The sequence below is a fragment of the Primulina tabacum genome, chromosome 14, assembly GCF_025594145.1.
Source record: "Primulina tabacum isolate GXHZ01 chromosome 14, ASM2559414v2, whole genome shotgun sequence".
Taxonomy (NCBI): Eukaryota; Viridiplantae; Streptophyta; class Magnoliopsida; order Lamiales; family Gesneriaceae; genus Primulina; species Primulina tabacum.
The window spans coordinates 32,916,873-32,931,767 of NC_134563.1; the positions used below are offsets into that span (position 1 = coordinate 32,916,873).

General features: G+C 37.3%; 2 protein-coding genes across 17 annotated transcripts; both read right to left on the minus strand.

Moving 5' to 3' along the window:
- Positions 1 to 159: 159 nt before the first annotated feature.
- On the minus strand, positions 160 to 1,257 carry LOC142524173 (large ribosomal subunit protein P1-like). Of its 2 annotated transcripts, none has more exons than XM_075627988.1 (3): positions 1,034 to 1,257; positions 701 to 919; positions 160 to 400 (listed from the first exon to the last, which is right to left on the minus strand). In XM_075627988.1, the coding sequence occupies exons 1-3, from the start codon at positions 1,100 to 1,102 to the stop codon at positions 350 to 352; spliced, it is 339 nt and encodes a 112-aa protein (XP_075484103.1). In that variant the 5' UTR covers positions 1,103 to 1,257; the 3' UTR covers positions 160 to 349. The 2 variants fall into 2 exon arrangements, with proteins under 2 accessions (XP_075484103.1, XP_075484102.1); XM_075627987.1 differs by having other exon boundaries at positions 160 to 403.
- A 1,397-nt stretch (positions 1,258 to 2,654) lies between these two features.
- On the minus strand, positions 2,655 to 7,293 carry LOC142524293 (serine/arginine-rich splicing factor SR34A-like). Of its 15 annotated transcripts, none has more exons than XM_075628216.1 (13): positions 5,749 to 7,244; positions 5,484 to 5,607; positions 4,736 to 4,801; positions 4,545 to 4,619; positions 4,301 to 4,415; positions 4,149 to 4,195; positions 4,011 to 4,068; positions 3,776 to 3,825; positions 3,654 to 3,710; positions 3,313 to 3,392; positions 3,168 to 3,227; positions 2,987 to 3,035; positions 2,655 to 2,827 (listed from the first exon to the last, which is right to left on the minus strand). In XM_075628216.1, the coding sequence occupies exons 2-13, from the start codon at positions 5,568 to 5,570 to the stop codon at positions 2,813 to 2,815; spliced, it is 759 nt and encodes a 252-aa protein (XP_075484331.1). In that variant the 5' UTR covers positions 5,571 to 5,607; positions 5,749 to 7,244; the 3' UTR covers positions 2,655 to 2,812. The 15 variants fall into 15 exon arrangements, with proteins under 15 accessions (XP_075484331.1, XP_075484330.1, XP_075484329.1 ...); XM_075628215.1 differs by having other exon boundaries at positions 2,987 to 3,041; positions 5,749 to 7,243; XM_075628214.1 differs by having other exon boundaries at positions 2,987 to 3,047; positions 5,749 to 7,243.
- Positions 7,294 to 14,895: the final 7,602 nt, after the last annotated feature.

The window sequence follows — 14,895 nt, forward strand, 5'->3', positions numbered from 1 at the left end:
ATTAACAGCAGAAATCAAAATATTTCATGAGACTGGCATTCTAGAATCAAAGCCAAATGATATGAGGCAACAACAAAATCTTAATGACCACCTAACCATAACTAAGATTAGGCTGCTTAACAATCTGAGAATGAGCAAGCCATATTCGTAACATCAAAGTTAAACATGAAAACAGAAATCAAACATTTCAAATAACTCTGATATGTTGAATTCATGGTCTGTCAAAAATGGAGGACACACCAGATTATTGTAGCAACGTTAATAACAATTCTTCCAAAAGTATAATAAAAACTCAAAACTAATCGTAACTCCCCTGTTTGAAAATCAAATCACTAGGTTGTAACAGCTTCTAGTCGAACAAGCTGAATCCCATGTCATCATCACTCTCCTCTTTCGGTTCCTCCTGGAAATCAAATTATCAAGCACAAAATCAATATGATATCAAATGACGATAACAAAAACTTTATGCAACTGATATCATTAAATTCAAGTTCTAGCTGGTTATAGGAAATAAATAATCAAAGGAAAAGGAACTAAGAAGTAGACTACATCCTTTATGAGCCATCAGTAATCTATAATAGATTCATGACTTTTTAAGATCCGGCATCTCAAGAATTGCAAGGACATCACAACACTCGAATAACATACCCAAATCCAAACAAAATACCGCACGTGAAAATTAGAAACCAAACAAAATTACCTTCTCCTCCTCGGCAACCGGGGCAGCCGCGGCAGCGGAACCAGCAGCAGTACCCCCTGCAGGAGCGGAAACTGCAACGGCAGCACTGCCACCTCCGGAGCCGACGTTCATGACAAGATCTTCAATGTTCCTCTTCTCACAAAGTTTAGCAAATAGACTCGGCCAATACGATTCCACCGTCAACCCACCCGCCTTCACCAGAGCTGCAATTTTCTCCGCCTGAAAAAAAAATAAAATTAAAAAGAAAAAAAAAAAACTTTTTATCAAAGGGCAAACACATCACAACCCGATGCATACATCCACACATGTATTCAGATATGTTTCTATTCTTACAGTGACAGCGATTCCGTCGTCGTGAAGGATCAAGGCCGCATAGGAGCAGGCAAGCTCTGCAACCGACATTGTTATCTTCGATGTACTGCTTCCGCGGGTGAATTCAGGGTTAGCGTCAGGGTTTTGGCAAGTGAACTATTTTGTTGGGTTTTAGGAAGGGCCCTTTTTAAGTTTGAGGGCGGCCCAAACTTGGCCCTGATTCAAAAAATTTGAACTATAATTTTGTTCATCTTTCCTGAATCTTCGTGTAGACTAGTTACTTGCACACCCGATACGTATGTGTACAATTTTTTTTATCATTATCGATGAATTAAAATAAAATTTGACAAATTATAGAGAGACTAAATTGTTATTTGAATTATTGAAATAAAAAAAAATAAAAATAAAACTGTGTGTTGAAATTTAAACAAAAAACAAAATTGTAATATTAGTATCATATAAGGGTAAAGTTGGAAGAAAAAGTTGGTTACTATCATGTCGTCAATTTTATTAAAATACAATAGATATAAAAAGTTATCTATTGTATTTCTACCAAACAATAGAGATATCACTTTCGGAACATAAAGCGACGCATATTGAGTAGATTTTGAAGTGGTAATTGTGGGAAGGCCTTTCTTTTTGGGCTCATTCCTACACTTCTCAAGATTGGATTTTGGAAACCAATTCGCACCCCTGGGAACCTGAAGATCCTACTCTACACATCACAGCCAGAACTATTATCCGATGTACTCCTCGTTCAGCCAACTATGTACACATAGTTTTGTTTGGGAAGAAGCAATGCTGTCTCTTTTATGTCTTTGTACATACTGAGAGAAAATGTTGATGGGTAATGTAAAGTTTATTTCTTAAAAACATATACATGCTAGCATTAATTGAGCAACATTTTTTGTAGGAATATACTTGATAAACTGAGCATTTCAAATTGATCGAAGGCAAAAACTTGTGTGAAACTGATCTCACGGATCGTATTTTGTGAGACATATATCTTATTTAATACATCCATGAAAAAGTATTATTTTTTATGTTAAGCGTATTACTTTTTATCGTGAATATTGATAAAATTGACCCGTCTCACAGATAAAAATTCGTGAAACCGTCTCACAAAAGATCTACTCTTGATTGAATCATTTAACCCATTTAAATGAAAATTAGTTTGCTTCATGTTTGGACAACTACGCACCATGGTTATCAATTTTACATTTTCATTATTTATGTATGATAACGAGGGTGCTCGTATGATTTTGAGCTAAAAAAAGTTGGCAACATATTTTCTCGTGAGAGACTGAATTTAAGATTAGCTTTATCGTGTCTTACTTGTTTACGCATTCAGTGATACAAGATATAATAGATTTCAAATATCATGATTATTGAATGAACTAGAAATTCAACTTTATTAACAAGAAATACGACATAAACATGCAAAATGTGAATTTGGTCTTACTTCACTGAATAACCAAAATACATTTGAAATAAATGGAAACCCATTTATCCCAAACTGACATCCACTTTGCTATAAACTGTGTTGAATAATTTATAAACATGCTCCAAACAGGGTTTTATATTCAACTGGAATCCACTTACCTTCGCAAAATACTAGTACTTGGTGAATAACACAACCATATCCAAATAAGTTTTAAGCAATTAATGGATGGAAGTCAGGTTACACAAAATTAGATCCACGCAGCTTCAAATAAACATACGCAACATAAATCATTCAGACAAAAAAAGACGTTTCAATCTGGCGTGTTCTTCCAGGCGGATCGATAATATTCTAGGAACCTACACCACACCATCCTGAAGCCACAAGAAGTTTGAAATTCAAGTCAGAATTAAACCGAAATTCAAGTCAGACAAGAAAAATAATGCAAGGCACATCATGCAGTTGTCAGGGACGCGCTGCATGTTTAAAGGTCTTTTCTATTCGGTTATTCTAGAGTTCAAATTTGTACTTACCTGTTTTGGTGAAGCAGAAGTAGACCTAGACTTTGACCTTGACCTTGACCTGGATCTGGACCTGAGTCCACACAAATAAGCAAAGAATTAAAAAGTATTCACGGAGATGCTGATTTTAAAACGAGTGGAAGAACGTAATAAAATGTGGACTAGACGCTAAGAAGCAATTGAAAACCATTACCTAGAAGGTTTAGCAGGAGATGCAGATGGTGATTTGGAAGCAGATCGATCCGATGATTTGCTGCCCAACAAAATAATTCATTTAATGGTTTACTATTTGGTTCAACCAAAATACAAATAATTCAGGATATCGCACGTAACTTTACCTTCTTTTCCTCTTTGGACTTCGGCTTCTGCTGCGACTCCTACTCCGGCTTCTTAATGGACTGCCTTTGTGTTTTTTCACCTAAACCCAATAGTGTGAGCACACATACATTAAAAAGAAGAAAACACTGAAAGACGACTATTAATCAAAATTACTGTAATTAATAACAAAATGCAAAAGCTCAAGGAAACTATAGCAACAAATAAGCGGTGGAATTTATCGATAATTTTCAGAATCAAAACAAGAATTGCAACAAGAGGTGTGAGAACTGTTTGTTGACTAGAAGGTTTTGAAGGTATATGAATAAAAAATAAGTTGAAAGGGAAAAGGAGAGGATGATACCCGGATATAAGTTCTGGTCCAGGGATTTTTGAACTCAGTATCATCAAGTTTCCGTATCTGATTTATTAAAAAAATTGTCACGACTGGATTACATCAAATAATAAACACATGAGTAAACTTACAGCATATTTCATGTCCTCGTAATTGGTATAATCAACAAGGCCATAGGCTCCTGCATTCGAACACAAATCTTAGCAATTGTTCAGATATTATAAGCATAACTTGATATGAACTATCACTCCTGACAACAAATGAGGTGAATTTTTCAAACTTCAAAATTTATGTGGGTACAATAAGATCTAGAAAATCACGAAACCAACACCAGAAACAAAAATTAAACAATCATGGATGTAATGCCTTCACTGTCACGATAAACTTCAGCAAAACAAACATCCCCAGCTTTCCGCATATGATCCTGAAACATTTCCAGACAAGGTAAACATGGGGCCGCCGGAAAGGAATGAATTGTTTGCAAATAAAATATCCCACACCCACCTTCAAATCTTGCCAAGAAGCAGAAGAAGGAAGCCCACGAACAACAACTATTTGCCCACCAAGACAACCACATGTAAAAAAATCACATCATCATGTAACATGAAGAAAGTATAGTCATAAAGCCACATAACACGAGGTAATTTGGAAAGTACCTCGATGTTCCGAATGGCGAGAAATGCCATAGCGCCCACCATCTGCAACCCGGCTATGACCACTACGGCGCTCATTAGATGATGAGGGTCCTCTACCACCATGTGCAAGCTCAACCTTAATTGAGTAGCAGAAGATATCAAGAAATAATAGAAAAGGGAGAAATATCACCAATAGATTGAGGGAAACAAAAAGACTTAAAAGAAGAAAGTAAACCTCATGTTTATTTTAATTCAATAAACTCACCCTCAGTCGACAACCATCAAAGTCATAGCCATCTCTACCCCTGATAGCATCTTCAGCATCCCGAGCATTCTCAAACTATATATAGATTCAGACCACTCACCGCTGACTATTTTCTTAGCTTAAAAGGTATAAAATACCTTTATTCTATAAATATTTTTAAGCATATATAAGAAAACATAGTTGAAAAATACCTCCACAAAGCAATAACATGGAGGACGTGGAGGAATCTTCAGTTCAATATCCAATATGCGACCATACTGCACAAGAAAACAGTTATTTATTATGCAATAAATTTTTGGAAAACAACAGTTAAGCAGAAGTTGTATAAATGATTGAAACAGAACCTAAATAAGTTGGAAAATTTCAGAAAAATCAAGTAAGTGCTTTCTTACATAATAGAACATGTGACATCTCTGAAAAAATTTAACAAACAAAATAATGATACCCACGCTGCAAACACGCGGATCTTAAATGACCATTAGCAAGCATGTAATCAATAGATAAAATGTTTTGCCTCATCTGTAACAAGGAACCAACAATTTAGCTATTGGGGGAGCACTAAGTTTTACCAGACTAAGATTCTCACGTCCCCTAAGGAATATGTAAATGGAAACACAAAATTAATGGAAAATTGCAAACACATGTCCCCTTCCATAAGATTACTGACAAAAATATGTATATCCTCTGCAAATGGACCACCCTCCATAAAATTTACGACAAGATCGATCTGATATGATAAGAAGTCGGAATGTTTCAGAGGGGAAGTTTGCAGATGGAAGAGTACAAATATAAAAAAGTAGAAAAAAAGAAAGAAAGAGATTTTCATTATGATGATGATTTAATAGTTCCACAATAAGGTATTTATGTAGGCAGGACACAAATTTTAAGCACTCCCAATTAAACAAATGAAAGATGAAATGTCAAATATTCAACTCAAACCTTGTAAAACAGGTCTTCAACTTCCGATTCTCTTATATCAGCCGGAAGATTCCCAACGTAAACTAAGCGAGAGAAACGACCACTCATTTTCAGACCCTTAAGAAGATGTCAAGAACAACAGATGCTGCAAAAAGAAAATACTTTAGGAATGGAGAACCACAACCTGGAGGAAAAAAGTCAGCTTATGATAAAAGAATTTTTTGTGACACGATCTAGATGATCTGACAACAAGAACTCAAAACAAAATAAAACTTATGAAGCAAACCAAGAGAGCAATCCTTGAGGTGAGCAGTGCTCCACAAGCTCCATTGCTCATGTACTCCAAGATGCTCCCAAGCTACTATTTATTTGAACTAAAATATTGATTCCCATCCTCTCTAAATTTTTTGCAGATGATAGCTCTTCAGAGAGTGAGCAAGAACTTCCAAATATATATAAATCACAAAAAATCCACCCAGATTTCTCTAACTCCCATTTTACATCCCTATGTATCATTGCAAAGCTCATATTTGTCCAAGCTCTTGATATCTATCATAAACAAAGCATCCGTCACAAGAGTAGGTAATATTGCCATATACTTGTTCAGTTACCTTAATTAGATTTCTTTTAACCATGAGGGATATAATGATCCCGGAAAACATGCAAAAAGTGGTCCATCGTTGATGGCCTTCTCAGTATAAGATATACACATAAATTTTGAATGATATAAGTGTGCTAGTTCAATTTAATCAAAGGTAAATGCTGCTAGAGAAAAACATAGAATGGAATGTGCATCGGTTAGTTAAATGACAACTAAAGTAACAAAATCACAATTCTTTGCACCTCATTATTTGTAAGGAAACAGTTGCAACAAAAGAATAAGATGCATGAAGAAAATTCAACCAACTGAGGCCACGAGGATTCGAGGAAGCACATCACAAGAAACAAAAAGTGCCAAATGCCACTATGGAAGGACTTAGTAAAACCACCACAGCTTTTTATCCTCAAATACAATGTGCCCCCCCAAAAAATGAAAACAATGTGATAAGCACCCCAGAAAGGATATACAGAGAACAGTCACACAGCACAAAATCGGGGTTCTTCGTTTTATGGCATAGGACACTGGCCTAAGAACTCAATTTGCAGAATATTACTCAAGACTGGTTAACATATAGTCCCAGTATGAAGTCAAAAATCATATCACGCGCAATCCATTCATGTAGACCAACTTTTGAGTTCTTTTTAATCCATAGAGAAATTTCTCAAACTTCACCAAGTCCTCTCCCAAGAGAAGCTAGCAAAATACCTGTATATAATGGCGTCGTTTATACACAACTGTTCTTTTTACGAACTTCAATGAGAGAGAGTTTAGGAATTGAAAATGACAAGTGTTGACCTAATTTAATTCCTTCTCATTTCAGATTAAAAATCGAGAAAAAAACAAAAAACAAAACCAACTCCCTCATCACCGGATAGTAAGCCCTTTTCAATTAAATCACGCATATCTAAAATCACTTAATAAAACCCCTTACTGGCAAAAATGACACAGCTGAACTACATACCAAGAAGATAACTAGATCAGCATCGAAATTCAGCCCTCTGCAAGTAGTGAATACAATACACTTGCCAAAAAACGAGATCTTTTAGAAACTAATTACACAACGAAGAAAAATTTGGTAGGTACCTCGGTCTCCGGTATGTTTTGAACCTTCGCTTCGAGATATCGTGCTAATCGCCAAGTTTAGGGCTTTGCTCAGTTGTTGGAATTGACGAGTAAAATTACATCTATCTCAGTTTTAGCTTAGGGTACTGAGGTTTCTCAAATACGAATTTCTCCCCAAATGTTTGCAAATTTAGTTAATGGTCCCTACTTTTTTATTTTTTTAAAAATATATTCACGTCCATTAACAAAACGGTTGTGCAAAAAATGGCGCATATACTGTATTAGGAAAATATATGATGTTGGATATATTTTAAAAATATCATAATTATATTTATATTTATTGAATGTATTTTAAATATATATATTTATATTTAACTCAAATTATGGATTTGAAATTCAATAAATATAATTTCATTCAAACAATCAAGAGATATTTTCCTATGAAAATGTCTCACGGATCTATATTTATTAGACATATTGACCTGATCTATAACTACAATGAAAACTAATTTTTTTTTTTTTATAAGTCGGGTCGGGTTAGAGAATTATATAACAAAATTGATCCGTAAAATTATCTCATACAAAATTTTCTAAACAATTAAATGGATATTAAACTCATGTTTTCATCACTTATATCAAAAAATGAATTGTCGTGGGATACAAATTATACTGTCGACAAAATATATGTAGCTTAATTTTAGGGGGAAAAGGCTATGCAATTATGAATCTAAATAGATCAGTTTAATTTATTATATTATTTCGTAGATTTGAAGGAAACTATTAATTGTCACAATTTTATTAATTTTATATTTCTTAAGAACTTTAAATTTATTCGTTTAATTTTAAATTTTTTGCAATTTGGTTATTGTTTGACTTAAAATAATTAAAATTATAGTACAAGTTGAAAATTTTTTATTACGCTTAAGCTCTTAATAATCTTTTAAACTTGAAACTTGACATTCATGTATCATATCAAATCATTAATTTTATCAACAATTCACTCAAACTAAATTAAGTAAGAGCAAGTAAGACAAATAAGTTAAACACAAAAGCAAAATTCATTTGTGCTTATTAATTGTAAACAAGACTAAATCGAGCATTCTCAGTTATGCATTGATATCACGTTATGTTACTCGATCAATCATATGTTACTATGACACAGATACATGTCGTATGTTACTCGATCACAACATACCTCAATTTTTTGTCATTAGTTTACTGTAGCTCTATTCAATATTAGGATTTCAATACAGAAAATCAATCTATATAATCAAAATATTCATTTCAGACAATGAATTTATTTAAATGCAACTCTAATAGCATATTTGAATGTATCAATTCGTTCTACACTATTCAGTTTAACCTTTACATTTTTAAGATAATTATATCGCATTATAAATCCTAATAACTCTTTGTTATACAATCGTTAATATACATATATTCATTTACAATAAAAATTTCAAGTTCCAAAATTGTTTTGAAACTTTAAAAATTCATATAAATTGAAATCATAATATAATTCAATTCCGACTTTAAAAATTAATTTATCTTCGATTATTCAATCACATATATTTATTTTGAATGCATATACATGTTATTCCAGCAATTCAATAAATAAAAATGCTGAACCCAAGAGAAAATTAACTCAAAAGAACGCTCTCAACACGAGAATTCAGAATATATAATTTTTAAAATTTTGACAATGTTTCGATGTAGATTCGAATTATAGAACTTGAATTCCTACTTTTCTTCGTAGATTGAGAAAAGAAGGAAGGAGATAAATGCCTCAAAAACGTTCTTATTAATCTTAAAACTCGTGCAGGAAAGGCGGTGGGCGTGAGTGCACGAGTTCTGACGCGGCCGCGCGCCTGTTGTTGTCCGGAAGAAGTTTTTCATAGTTTAGTGCGCGGGTGCGCGTTTTGTTCTATCCAAAACACTATTTTTCACTTCGACTTACCAAAAATTGTAGATCTATATCTTGACTTTCATTTTCAATTAGCCTCACTCAATTTGAACAGCGGACACGAAAGTTATACTCATTCTTCGAAAATGTGTCAGTGCATGAACTTCAATGCACACGACACATTTTGGGATGATTTTACTCCATAATTCAAAATATATTTGGACAAAACTCAAAACATAAAAAATTTAGTGCTACGTATTAAATTTATAATGAAATTGGTTTAATATAATTTGAAATAATACTTATATTATTCTGTCTGAAACTATAACATGTATATCTTCTCCATTGCGGTTTATCATATTTTCAAACATAAATCAATTACTAATACAATCATTCATTATCACAACATATTTTCTCACTTTCATTATCAATTATATTTTCATATACTCAATAATATGACTAATATCATGAATTATCGATAATCAAAATACGATTTAGATAATATGATGTGATATCCTTGCAAAACAAACATGCAAAAATATTGTCTGAATATTTTGAATAATCATTCAATCTCATTAGGTGTATCACCATGCTATTGTTACATCTGTAAATGGAAACAAGCTGTGAAGACCTTGAGATTTTAGCCAGTAGTTAAGAATTTAAATTCGGTAGCCTAGAAATTAAGCTGGGAATTGAATATACATTGGTTAAATAAGTTATATATAGAAATAGGTTAAAAACAGCATAGCAGAGCAAAGTTTTCCATTTAGAGAGGTCATACGTACTAGCCAATAATGTAACACATTTTCCATTGTTCTCCACGCAAAGATAATGGCAAGAGGAGGAGGGAGGAGGAGGGAGGAGCAGCAGCAGCAGGGAAAAAAAATGAGGTAGAAGAAGAAGATAAGGTAAATGTATTGCCTTCTAAACTCAAAATAACAGGTTAACGGCAACTTTGGCATGCAACCCATCTCAAAAAAATATGTAATAAATATTCGATAGTAAAAATTAATAATTATTTAGTTTACCCATCTAATGTGATAATATATGTTTTTTTATGGATTTACAGAGAAGAGGTGGATTTTTCTAAAATCAATTTGTCAAGAAACGACTATACAACATTGATGATGCCTGGATAGATTGGGTGAGCTTGGGTGAGCAATCTACCGAGCAGAGAAGAGTACTTTCCCTGTAAAGATTTTGACATGATGGAATGAGTATAACCTGGCCTGATGGGATGATCTCGGGTGCTCTGTTCTAGTCTCCCGGGTGCTCTGTCCTGGTCTGTCCGGGTGATCTGTCCTGATCGGCCCGAGTGCTCTGGTCTTGTATTCCCGCCTTGTGGGATGACCTTGGGTGGTATGACCTATCCTGGTGGAATGATCCCGGGTGGTCTGTACTGGTCTCCCGGGTGCTATGGCCTGGTATGTCCGTCTTGGTGGGATTACCTCGGGTGATATGACCTGTCCTGGTGGGATGATCCAGGGCCAGACAATCTGGACACACTCAACAAGATAATGTCAGTGGGGTGTCGGAAGGGTTTCCGGCGTAGCCACTCCGACGTTCAAATTAGTACAAGGTTCGCCAAGTAAAGAGAGAATTTATTGAATGCAGTAGATTGTCATGTCTCTCAAATGAGGAAACCTGGGTATTTGTAAGGGAGAAGATGTAACGCCCCAGATTCGACGACTGTCCTCACTGCCAAAATTTCTCCAAGTCAAGCACGCTTAATTTTGGAGTTCTTATGTGATGAGCTACCGAAAAGAATATGCACCTTCGTGATATGAGTAGTACTAATCAAATCTTTTAAGCCATCTTCAACTGTACAGTCCATTACACTGAACAGTCTCGGAATCCCTCTTATTCCGGTGTGAGATCGGTTCATTCATGTTCCCTCCACCTAGAAGCCTGCCAGGAGCCGCTTATTGTCCGTGCAATCTCATGGCACCGGCGATCACCCCCCACCCTTCTTCGGCCCCGGGCCTCACAGAAGATTACCTCGATTACAGTGCATGTACAACATTCTTGATTAGACATATGCTCATGCCGTGTCTTCTGACAACTGTCCATGCGCTGTCATCTGTCAGTAGACATGGCGACCCATACTCTTCGGGTCTTGTTATGACCACTAATTATCATGCTAATGATGTATGGTGACCCATACTGGTCGGGTGACCTAAACCCTGTCCGGGCGAGAGGACCCTGGTCGGCTGAGTTGACCCTTGTCGGCTGGAGGACCTTGGTCGGGCTAAAGTATCCTGGTCGGGTGAGAGTACCATAGTCTAAATTTTACCCAATCTTTAATCTTTGCAGGAAATTGGAATTTGACTCATTTAAGTTTTCTCTTTTCGTCCAAGTCCTAAGAATGACCGGAGCCCTTTCCAGGGTATCATCACTCCCTCCTTAAATAGTCGGGCTAGAGTCATACTCGTTGTCCCGATTAGTCATGCTTGGACTCCACCAAAAAGATAATTAATTCTTGCTCAGATAAAAGTGTCGGGGCATCATGTCTCTCGGGCTTACAAGAAAGTGTCGGGGCCTCATGTCTCCCAGACTTAATATAAGTTACCGGGGCCTCATATCTCCCGGACTTACAAGAAGATGTCGGGGCCTCATGTCTCTCAGGCTTAAGATAAGGTGTTGGGGCCTCATATCTCCCGGGCTTAAGATAAGGTGCCGGGGCCTCATGCCTCCCGGACTTAACATAAGTTGTCGAGGCCTCATGCCTCTCGGGCTTACAAGAAGGTGTCGGGACCTCATGCCTCTCGAACTTACAAGAAGGTGTCGGTGCCACATGTCTCCCGGGTTTAAGATAAATTGCTAGGGCCTCATGCCTCCCGAGCTTAAGATAAGGGGCCGAGGCCTAATGTCTCCCGGGCTTTAGATAAGGTGCCGGGGCCTCATGCCTCCCGGACTTAACATAAGTTGCCGAGACCTCATGTCTCCCGGGCTTACAAGAAGGTACCGGGGCCTCATGTCTCTCGAGCTTGAGATAAGGTACCGGGGCCTCATGCCTCCCGGACTTACAAGAAGGTGTCGAGGCCACATGTTTCCCGAGCTTTAGATAAGGTGTCTGGGCCTTATGCCTCCCCAACTTAACATAAAATATCGGGGCCTCATGCCTCCCGGACTTACGAGAAGGTGTCGGGGCCTCATATCTCCAGAACTTAACATAATTTGTCGGGGCCTCATGTCTCTCGGGCTTACAAGAAGGTATCGGAGCCTCATATCTCCCGGGCTTACAAGAAGGTGTCGGAGCCTCATGTCTCCTGGGCTTAAGATAAGATGTCGGTGCATCATGCTTCCCGGACTTACAAGAAGGTGTCGGGGCCTCATGCCTCTCGGGCTTTAGATAAGGTTCTGGGGCCTTATGCCTCCCGAATTTAATATAAGGTGTCGGGGTCTCATGCCTCCCAGACTTACAAGAAGGTGTCAGGGCCTCATGTCTCCCGGGCTTTAGATAAAGTGTCGAGGCCTCATGCCTCCCGGACTTAACATAATTTGTCAGGGCCTCATGCCTCCCGGACTTACAAGAAGGTGTCGGGGCCTCATGCCTCCCGGACTTACAAGAAGGTGCCGGGGCTTCATGCCTCCCGGACTTTTAACTTCTCTACTTCTCCTGCTATATTAGTTTTTACTAACCTGAAAATATTGAATCTGAATTCATTTACGTTAGAGTGAAACTTCTTAGTTGAGCCAAATTAAGTGACTAATATAGCTGTATGGTACTTAGTGCATAGCAAATGCTCTTCCACGCAAATCTGGAATAGCTGCCTAACTTCGAGCCCATATGAAATCCAAATAAAATCTTAGTGCCGAGCTGGTCGGGCTTATTTTTGAATGAAAATCATATCTACGTCTATAGATCTGATTTCCCACAGACGGCGCTAATGATGATGCCATGGTAGATTGGTTGATCTTGGGTGGGCAATCTACAGAGCAGATAAGAGTATTTTCACTCTAAAGATTTTGACATGATGGGATAAGTATGACGACATCATGGGATGATCCCGGGCGGTCTGTCCTGGTCTCCAGGGTGCTCTGTCCTGGTCTGGGTGATCTGTCTTTATCTGCCCAGGTGCTCTGGCATGGTCTTCCTGTCTTAGTAGGATGATCTCGGGTGGTATGACCTGTACTGGTGGGATGATCTCGGGTGATCTGTCTTGGTCTCCAGAGTGCTCTGTCATGGTCTGCCCGGGTACTCTGGTCTGGTCTGCCCGCCTTGGTGGGATGACCTCGGGTGGTATGACATGTCCTGGTGGGATGATCCCGGGTCAGACAATCTGCACACACTCAAAAAGATAATGTCAGTGGGGCGTCGGAAAGGTTTCCGACGTAATCACTCTGACGCTCAAGTGAATACAAGGTTTACCAAGTAGAGAGAGAATTTATTAAATGCAATAGATTGTCATGTTTCTCAAATGAGCAAACCTGAGTATTTATAAGGGCAGAAGATGACATCGATTACAATGCATGTACAAAGTTCTTGATTAGACATATGCACATGCCATGTCATCTGACAACTGCCCATGCCCTGTCATCTATCAGTAGGCATGGCGACTCATACTGTTCGGGTCTTGTCATGGGCACTGATTATCATGCTAATGATGCATGGTGACCCATACTGATCGGGTGACCTGAACCCTGTCCGTGCGAGAGGAACCTGGTCTAGTAGGAGGACCCTGGCCGGGCTGGAGAACCCTGGTCGGGCTAAAGTACCCTGGTCGGACGAAAGTACCCACGAGAGTACCCTGTCTAAATTTTACTCATGCTCTAATCTTTGCAGCAAATTGGAATTTGACTCGTTTAAGTTTTCTCTTTCCACCCGAGTTCAAGAATGCTCGAACCCTTTCCAGGGTATCAAACATAAAGTTTAGAATTTACAATATCTCCGATTCAAAATGTCGAAAATTCCGCCAAAAAACAAGCATTTGAGAGCCGAGTACACGATCAAAGGCATGCAATTGCTGTGGCCATGGCGACTACTGCTGCTGAGGCAATAGTGGCAACATGACAAGCCATTGTAGAGATTATTAGGCCCACAAAACCGGCATTTCTCTTGGCTTATACTAGAGAACAATGTGCTGCTGCTCTTATTATTCAAACAACCTTCAGAGGTTATCTGGTAATTTTTTGTTTTCATATTCAGGCCAGCTTCTTTGATTCTCTTCAAGTTCTTGGACATCTATCGGTTGTATGAGTGAGACCCATTTGAATTTTACAAAGGAACCGGTTTCTTGGTCTTTTGAGTCGGTAATTCCAAATGATGGTTAATTAATATTGAGAACATTGGCTAGTTAGTTTCGATTTCGATCACTTTTTGTCAGGAAACGGATTGAGCTAAATTGTTTTATATGCATATTTCGATTCAGCCACCGATTTCGTCGATTTGGTTAGTTTGATCTTGATAGAAAAATATATTTAATAGGTCATTTTGTCAAATTTTCTGTTGATTAAAAAAAATAGTTCAATTACTTTGATTGAATGCCACATGTACTTACTATCGGCAGAACAAGTTGGCAAACACAATTAATGAAAGTTGAAACACAATCAATGAAAGTTGATGATTGGTTGTGAGAAACTGTTGGAAACGCGTATAATTAATGCAAAACCCATGAAAGAATTATATAAATAGAGCTCTCTCTCCTCATTATGAAATCATCCATTTTTCGAGTTTTTTCACATCTTATAGCATTTGAATGCTTAGTCTATAATATTTGTGAGGTTTTTTGTTCTCATGTATAAAGAGTGTGTTCTATTTGTAAACATAGTGAGTAGGTTGTACACCATAAAATATTATAGTGGAAATCTTTTCATCTTGCCCGTAGCTTTTACCATAATAATTTTTAGGGATTTTTCACGTAAAT

Excerpts from the sequence above, each read along its gene's own strand:
- LOC142524173 (XM_075627987.1), bottom strand. The coding sequence starts at position 1,102 with ATGTCGGTTGCAGAGCTTGCCTGCTCCTATGCGGCCTTGATCCTTCAC. Across the intron at positions 920-1,033 it reads ACGACGGAATCGCTGTCACT|GCGGAGAAAATTGCAGCTCT; the intron begins GTAAGAATAGAA and ends TTTTTTTTTCAG. Across the intron at positions 404-700 it reads CGGTTGCCGAGGAGGAGAAG|GAGGAACCGAAAGAGGAGAG; the intron begins GTAATTTTGTTT and ends TTTGATTTCCAG.
- LOC142524293 (XM_075628207.1), bottom strand. The coding sequence starts at position 5,570 with ATGAGTGGTCGTTTCTCTCGCTTAGTTTACGTTGGGAATCTTCCGGCT. Across the intron at positions 4,802-5,483 it reads TTGAAGACCTGTTTTACAAG|TATGGTCGCATATTGGATAT; the intron begins GTTTGAGTTGAA and ends TTTCTTGTGCAG. Across the intron at positions 3,228-3,312 it reads AGTCCAAAGAGGAAAAGAAG|CAAATCATCGGATCGATCTG; the intron begins GTAAAGTTACGT and ends TTTGTTGGGCAG.